Source organism: Erinaceus europaeus, chromosome 16, assembly GCF_950295315.1.
Source record: "Erinaceus europaeus chromosome 16, mEriEur2.1, whole genome shotgun sequence".
Classification (NCBI taxonomy): Eukaryota; Metazoa; Chordata; class Mammalia; order Eulipotyphla; family Erinaceidae; genus Erinaceus; species Erinaceus europaeus.
Genome location: NC_080177.1, coordinates 70,926,151 through 70,934,993, shown reverse-complemented (window position 1 = coordinate 70,934,993; position 8,843 = coordinate 70,926,151). Strand labels below are relative to the sequence as shown.

At 42.9% G+C, this 8,843-nt stretch overlaps 1 protein-coding gene across 1 annotated transcript; it reads left to right on the top strand.

Moving 5' to 3' along the window:
* Positions 1 to 3,080: 3,080 nt before the first annotated feature.
* On the top strand, positions 3,081 to 4,022 carry LOC103126883 (olfactory receptor 4E2). Its single transcript, XM_007537812.1, has one exon. It carries the CDS (start codon positions 3,081 to 3,083, stop codon positions 4,020 to 4,022), a length of 942 nt encoding a protein of 313 aa, XP_007537874.1.
* Positions 4,023 to 8,843: the final 4,821 nt, after the last annotated feature.

Here is an 8,843-nt window from a genome sequence, read left to right as displayed (position 1 = left end):
TTTGGCAACCAAGTAGATACTCTTGTCATGTGCTATGAAGATTTAACTCTTTTAAAAAAGAAGCAATACAACAGGTTATGAAAAAAAAAAAAGCTAAACATCAACCCTCACCCTCCGCCCACGGTTTTTACTTTGGTGCCCTACTCCAATTTCAATCAACTCCTGCTTTGAATTTCCTTTGAATTTATGCTCTTCTTTCCCAACTTCTCTTGATGAGTGGAATCATCCCATACTCGTCTTTATCTTTCTGACTTAGCTCACTTAACATAATTTCTTCTAGCTCCATCCAAGATGGGTCAGAGAAGGTGGGTTCCTTGTTCTTAGTAGCTGCGTAGTATTCCATCGTGTATATGTACCCCAGCTTTCTCTGCCACTCCTCTTTATTTCTGCCCTCTTTCACCATACGCGCTTAACCCGCTGCGCTATTGCCCGACTCCCTCTGCCCTCTTTCTATCAGAAATAAAGCTAATGAAAAAACTGGCTTGGAAACAGTGGGATCATGCATGCATGAAGCCCTACCACTGAATGAATTTTTTTTTTTTTTTTGCTGTTGTTAATGGTTTGTGATAATTATTTTCTAAACTCTGTCTACTGTTTCTGGCCAGTCAATCAGCAGGAAGTTAGGGGTAATATAGCTTTAGTGTTTAGACAATAATATCTCCTCGGGGACAAATCATCTTATAGTATTTGGATGATTAAGTTTCATAAGGAATTCACTAGATCTCTTTTAAAGGAGACCCTGATTGGCTTTCCCACCCCCCCCAGGTTGTCTAAAAAGGTAGGGTCAGGGGTTCTGGAGGTGGCGCAGTGGGTTAAACGCATGTGGCGCAAGGTGCAGGGACCGGCATAAGGATCCCGGTTGGAGCCCCCGGCTCCCCACCTGCGGGGAAGTCGCTTCGCAGGCGTTGAAGCAGGTCTGCAGGTGTCTATCTTTCTCTCCCCCTCTCTGTCTTCCCCTCCTCTCTCTATTTCTCTCTGTCCTATCCATCAACGAACAACATCAACAATGGCAATAATAATAACCACAACGAGGCTACAACAACAAGGGCAACAAAAGGGGGAAAAATGGACTCCAGGAGCGGTGGATTCATGGTGCACCGAGCCCAGCATATATACAAATTTTTTATATACTTATTGTGTTCAAGAAATGATATAATTTCCTGCAAAGGATGTCATCTATGGTGTTTATTTTTTAATATTTGTGATTAATGGTGGGTTATAAGATAGTAAGTCTGCACACAGGGTGTAGTTCCACATCATAGCCACCATCTAAGTTCTCTGTTTCCACCCTCCCACTTCCCAAAGATACAAAGATAGTTCTCATAGTCTTAGAAACAGTTTAGTTTGCTTCTGGTGTTTTTTTTTTTTTTTTTTTTTTTGGCAAGTTCATGATGTGTACCAGTTCTCTGATTTCTCAGATTTGTGGTTATTTCTTGTAAAGAACATTTCAATTTAACAAGGTGCAAAACCAAATATATTGTTATGTTCACTTACAGTTAAGTGCCAGGAAATCAATGTTATGTTTCATGAAAAAGGAGAGCTAGGATTTGGTTGCAACAGGAAGATTTTGCTAAAATACTGCTCATATCACAGGGAGATGAGAAATTGTGCCCATGTGTTAACAACTGTGCAATAACCTATAAAACTCCCCTCTGCCTCCACAAGAAAAAAAATGCTGTCCTTTGAGACGAACAGAATTTCAATAGTCAGTCACTAAGTAAGAAGAATACATTTGATTAGAGAGTGTGTTTTGGGAGTAGAAGGAATAGACTGAAAGGCAAGCAAATGTAGAAAGAGCTGTGAAGTACAGTTGTCAAAGGAAGTGGTCTGTCCTGGGGTTGGGTGGTGCACACAGTTAAGCACACACAGTACTATGCTCAAGGACACACATGAGGGTCCGAGTTCGAGCCCCCACTCCCCACCTGCAACGGGAATGCTTCACGAGTAGTGAAGCAGGTCTACAGGTGTCTATCTTTTTCTCCCTCTTTCTGTCTCCTCCATCCCTTTCAATTTTTCTCTGTCTTAGTGAATAAAAAAGAAAGAAACACAAACAAATAAACAAACAAACAAAGAGAGCCCCAGTGACTGGAAGAAAAAAAAAAGGAAGTAATCTTTCCAGAAGAAAACCCTCCAATATCTTGGGATGGATTTGAGCTGGGGGGAGTATGTAGACAGAGATGGCATGCTGTAAGTTGCTTGGCAGGAGAGAAGGATATGTGGGTTATGTGGGGTGGGGTGAGGGCATTAGAATGGAAAAGCCAATGTGCATCAGACAGTTGTAGATTTTTTTTTCGCCTCCAGGGTTATTGCTGGGGCTCAGTGCCTGCACCATGAATCCACTGCTCCTGGAAGTCATGCCCCCCCTTTTGTTGCCCTCTTTGTTGTAGCCTCGTTGTGGTTATTATTATTGTTGTTGATGTTATTTGTTGTTGGATAGGACAGAGAGAAACGGAGAGAGGAGGGGAAGACAGAGTGGGGGAGAGAAAGATAGACACCTGCAGACCTGCTTCACCACCTGTGAAGCGACTCCCCTGAAGGTGGGGAGCCGGGGGTCCAACCGGGATCCTTGCGCCTGTCCTTGTGCCACGTGCGCTTAACCTACTGCGCTGCTCCCCAGTTGCAGGCTTTATGGTACATTTAATTTGATGGGAAGATTGCTATACTCTTGGATTTTAGGTGTGAATTATATTTTGGAATATTAACCTGATGTTGTTAGACTGAAATGAAAACAAAACAAAACAAAACAAAACAAAAAACCCCAACAAATGGTTAAGGGTTTGGGGAAACTTAGCAATTCTTATCAAGGCTCACGAATTTCATCAGCAAAATAGGAACAATAATGCCTCTGCCATATTGTGGTTGTGGCCCAACAGAAAAATGTGTATAAAGTGCTTGGCATGGTTTTTGATCCACAGGGGGCTTGTTATAACATGTATTATAGAATTAGTGATATGCTCTTTATGTCCTGACAGTAAGTAAGAAACTCAGATCACAACAAAGGTTCTGTTCAATTAGTTCCAGTGAAAATTAGCTTTTGTTTCCCCACCCCATCCCATCAGGTTCTTTGGAAAATTCATTGGATGGATGCTGTAAACCAAACAAGAGTAACTGAATTTGTCTTCTTGGGACTCACAGACAACTGGGTGCTTGAGCTTCTGTTTTTCGTTACCTTCTCAATTACTTACACACTAACGCTTCTGGGGAACATTCTTATTGTGGTTACCATAGTTTTTACCCCACGCCTCCACACGCCCATGTATTTCTTCCTGAGCAACCTCTCCTTGATTGACATCTGCCACTCATCTGTCACTGTGCCCAAGATGCTGGAGGGTTTCCTTTTGGAGAGAAAGACCATTTCCTTCGACAACTGCATTGCACAGCTCTTCTTCCTGCACCTGTTTGCCTGTGCCGAGATCTTTCTGCTGACTATCATGGCCTATGACCGCTACGTCGCCATCTGTACCCCGTTACACTATGCCATTGTGATGAACATGAAGATTTGCGTCCGGCTTGTCTTTGCTCTCTGGCTGGGCGGGACCATCCACTCACTGGCACAGACCTTCTTGACCATTCGCCTGCCTTATTGTGGCCCCAATGTCATCGATAGTTACTTCTGCGATGTGCCTCCTGTCATCAAGCTGGCCTGCACAGACACATACCTCACAGGAATGCTGATCGTATCTAACAGTGGTACCATCTCTCTCACCTGTTTCCTGGCTTTGGTCACCTCCTACACAATCATCCTAGTTTCTCTTCGAAAACAGTCTGCTGAAGGCCGCCGGAAAGCCTGGGCTACCTGCTCAGCCCACTTCATGGTGGTGGCTTTCTTCTTCGGACCCTGTATCTTCCTCTACTCTCGGCCAGACACCAGCTTCTCCATCGACAAGGTGGTCTCTGTCTTCTACACGGTGGTCACCCCTTTGCTGAACCCCCTTATTTACACTTTGAGGAATGAGGAGGTAAAAAGTGCTATGAAGCAGCTCAGAGAGAGACAAGTTGTTTTCGTAAAATCATGTACTTAAGGAAATTGCGATTGCAGACATAATTATGGGGCCATATCTTTTTTTTTTTAAATGTTTTATCTATTTATTTTCCTTTTCGTTGCCCTTGTTGTTGTGGTTATTATTACTATTGTTATTGCCAGATAGGACAGAGAGAAATGGAGAGAGGAGGGGAAGACAGAGACGGGAAAGACACCTGCAGACCTGTTTCATTGCTTGTGAAGTGACCTCCCCTGCAGGTGGTGAGCCGGGGGCTCGAACAGGGATCCTTGTGGTTTGTGCCATGTGCGCTTAACCCGCTGTGCTACCAGCACCCCCAGACATATCTTTAATGAGAAAGTCAAACTAATCATTCAAAATCATTAGGTGATAGTGGTCTCCAAGATGGCACAGTAGGTGAGAGCACTGGCCTCGCAAACACGAGCTCCCGAGTTTGATGCCCAGCACAGCATATGCCAATATATAAAGATCATTACTGGTTCACTCTCCCCCTACTTTCTTCCTCACTCCCATCCTACTTCTCTTCTTCCTTCCTTATTATCTGTCTTGTGAAATAAAATAAAAATCATTAAAGGAAATGGCACAATGAGCCAAGTATACTTTTTCATTAAGAAGAGGGACTTATTAATCAACTGTTACTTAATTAAAGGAAATGGTACTGGTGGGACATGTTCGGAAGAAGAACCTGGAAAAGTTTAAGATTCTGGCTTCACCAAAGGCACACCGTGAGGCACAGACTCATTTTCAGACACAGGTATAGCTGTAGAGAATCTACTTGCTTGATTTTTTTTCTTTTTAAAGTTTATTTATTTAAAAAAGGAGACAATAACAAAACTATAGGATAAGAGGGGTACAACTCCACACAATTCCCACCACCATATCTCCATATCCCATCCCCTCCCCTGATAGCTTTTCTATTCTTTATCCCTCTGGGAGTATGAATTCAGGGTCATTGTGGGATGCAGAAGGTAGAAGGTCTGGCTTCTGTAATTGCTTCCCCGCTGAACATGGGCATTGACTGGTCAATCCATACTCCCAGCCTGTCTCTCTCTTTCCCTAGTGGGGAAGGGCTCTGGGGAAGTGGAGCTCCAGGACACGTTGGTGGGGTTGTCTGTCCAGGGAAGTCAGGTCGGCATCATGCTGGCATCTGGAACCTGGTGGCTGAAAAGAGAATTAATATACAAAGCCAAACAAATTGTTGAACAATCATGGACCTAAAGGCTGGCATAGTGCAGATGAAGTATTAGGGAGGGGGGTCCTCCATTTTGTAGATAGCTGGTAGGCATATTTTAGTTATATTTCAAAGGGCCTGTAGCTATACTAGTTTTTTTTTCTTTCTCTGAGCCTGAAATCTGATATGCAGGTGGATCCAAGTTATTGTCTGGGGAGGCGATGTCAAGGCTGGAAAAAGAACCAGAAAGCTGCATCAGGGAAGAGAGTAGCTCCCTAATATGAGGAAGGGGTATAAATATTATTGACTGTAAATCCCATTGATTTGATTTGGTCTGGGGTCCATATTCAGCTTAGGAGCCTATGTGACCTCTGCATCCCTGTAGATCTGAGCTCACATTCTGTGGTCATGAGAAGGAACATTCCAAGCTGCCCCAATATCGACCCATCTTCCTCAGGTGTAGCACAGTTTATGTTTTCCCTCCTCCCTTTGGAGAATAGAACATTCTCTACCATTGTTGATCCATGTTGAGGACAAGGTCCTATGGGGGCCCACAAAGGCATCTTTCTTGTTGTTCCTGATAGAGATGACCAGTAACAATGGAGAGAGGGATTTATTTGAGGTCTAGGCCCATCATGTCTGTTTGGGAATCTGAGGACTCCCTGAATAGGACATTGCCTCTAGGAAGTTTATCTTCAAGTTACTTAAGCATTTATTTATTTATTTATTTATTTATTTATTTATTTATTCCCTTTTGTTGCCCTTGTTTTATTGTTGTAGTTATTATTGATGTACTTGTTGTTGGATAGGACAGAGAGAAATGGAGAGAGGAGGGGAAGACAGAGAGGGGGAGAGAAAGACAGACACCTGCAGGAAAGAAAAAGGATCCAGGGGCCAGGTGGTGGTGCACCTGGTTGAGCGCACATATGACAGTGCACAAGGACACAGGTTCAAGCCCCTGGTCCTCACCTTCAGGGGAAAAGCTTCACAAGTGGTAAAGCAAGGCTGCAGGTGTCTCTCTGCTTCTCCCCCTCTCTATCTCCCTCTCTTTTCTCTATTTCTTCCTGTCCCTATCCAATAAAGAAAAAAAGAAAAAAGCAAAAAGCATCCAAACTGTAAACTGTCTCTAAGACTTTATGAGTGGGCTCTGGGTGTCTGTGTACCTGGTTTAGCAAACATATTCCCATACAAAAGGACCCAGTTAGAGACCCTGCTCCCCACCTGCAAGGGGGAGATTTCATGAATAGTGAAACAGGTATCTTCCTCTTTCCTTGTCTTCATCTCCCTTCATAATTTCTTTCTGTCCTATCAAATAAAGTAGAAATAAAGGGGAGAAAGGGGCAAGAACGGCTCCCAGGAGCAGCTGATTCATAGTTCCAGTACTGAGCCACAGAGATAATTCTGGTGGCAGGAAAAAAAAAAAAGACTTTATGAGAACTATGGTGCTTATTGGTGGGGGGTGGGGGATGGGAGTGGGGACATAGACTTTGCTGGTGAGTATGGTTGGAGCTACAGCCAGCAGCAGTTCATCTTAGCCTGCGTGCTGGTGGTGTGAAGTGAGCTGCTGGGTTCCAATAGACTTGATTGTATGTATGGTATTGGTATGGGAGACACTGTTGCCTGGAATATCCTCCCTACATGCCCCGTTTTTTCTCCACCCTAGCTCAACCATAAAGTGTGTCAGCATGATTAGAGTCAAGATGCTACATACAGACCATATTTATATTCAGTTTGATATTTTCAGCAGTCAGTGCAATACTGAGTGATGATTGTGTTTATCAGTAAACTCTCTTTTTTTGCAATAAATATTTAATTGAAAGAATTAGCTACCCAATTACTAAATAACTTTTTATTAAAATGCAAGTAGTATCATGCCACTTCTGAGTTTAAACCTATCTGATAACATCCTGTTTAAAAGCTTTTTATTATTTTTTTAAATTTCTTTATGGGGAATTAATGTTTTACATTCAACAGTAAATACAATAGTTTGTACATGCATAACATTTCTCAGTTTTCCACATAACAATACAACCCCCACTAGGTCTTCTGTCATCCTTTTTGGATCTGTATTCTTCCCCCCACCCATCCAGAATCTTTTACTTTGGTGTAATATGCCAACTCCAGTTCAGGTTCTACTTGTGTTTCCTCTTCTGATCTTGTTTTTCAACTTCTGAGAGTGAGATCACCCCATATTCATCCTTCTGTTTCTGAATTATTTCACTCAACATGATTTCTTCAAACTCCATCCAAGGTGGGCTGAAAACAGTGAAGTCACCATTTTTAATAGCTGAGTAGTGTTCCATTGTGTATGTATACCACAACTTGCTCAGCCACTCATCTGTTGTTGGACACCTGGGTTGCTTCCAGGTGTCGGCTATTACAAATTGTGCTGCTAAGAACATATGTGTACACAAATCTTTTTGGATGGATGTATAGGGTTCCTTAGGATATACCCCCAGGAGAGGAATTGCAGGATCATAGGGTAGCTCCATTTCTAACCTTCTGAGAGTTCTCCAGACTGCTTTCCACAGAGGTTGGACCAATTTACATTCCCACAAGCAGTGAAGTAAAAGCTGTTTTTTTAACCAAAAAAAAAATTTTCCCCTTTTTGTTGCCTTTGTTGTTTATTGTCATTGTTATTATTGTTGTTGTTATCACTGTCGTTGTTGGATAGGACAGAGAGAAATGGAGAGAGAAGGGGAAGACAGAGAGGGGGAAAGAAAGACACCTACAGACCTGTTTCATCACCTGTGAAGTGACTAGCCTGAAAGTGGGGAGCCGGAGGTTTGAACCGGGATCCTGATGCCGGTAGGTGTGCTTTCTGCCATGTGAGCTTAATCCGATGCACCACCACCTGGCTTCCAACCAAAAAAACAAAGAAAAAAACCCAATCTTTTAAAATTTTCATATTATCTTTATTTATTTATTGGATAGAGACAGCCAGGAATCTAGAGGGAAGCGGTGACAGAGAGGGAGAGAGACAGAGAGACAGCAACACTGCTTCACCACTCACACAGTTTTCCTCCCTGCAAGTGGGAACTCTGGGGCTCAAACCCATGTTCTTATGCATCGTAATGTGCGCTCAACCAGGTATGCCACCACCCAGCCCCCCAAAGCTGTTTTTTTTTAAAAAAATCAATTAAATATGATTTACATTAGAATAAGATTTTAGGAGTATATTTTACTTCCTTTTCTTTACTTTTCTTCTCTTTTCTTTTCTTTCTTTCTTTTTTTTTTTTTTTGCCTCCAGGGTTATTGCCGGGCGTCGTTGCCTGTCCCACGAATCCACTGCTCCTGGAGACCATTTTTTCCCCTTTTGTTGCCCTTGTTGTTTTATCATTGTTGTGGTTATTATTATTATTGTTGTTGTTGTTGCTGCTGTGATGCGACTACCTTGCAGGTGGGGAGCCGGGGGCTTGAACCGGGATCCTTACTCTAGTCCTTGCGCTTTGTGGCACGTGCGTTTAATCCGCTGCGCTACCGCCCCACTCCCTAGGAGTATATTTTCACACACACATGCACACCCCACCCCCACACTCACCACTCACAGCAGCTATAGTGGCTTCCCATTGTAATGAACAGATTAAAAAAATCATTTTAACGGGGGCTAATGGTTCAAAGTATAGTTGTTGACACATGGGCACAATTTCTCATCTCACCATGATAAGTGT

Coding starts and splice junctions, on each gene's coding strand:
- LOC103126883 (XM_007537812.1), top strand. CDS start 3,081: ATGGATGCTGTAAACCAAACAAGAGTAACTGAATTTGTCTTCTTGGGA.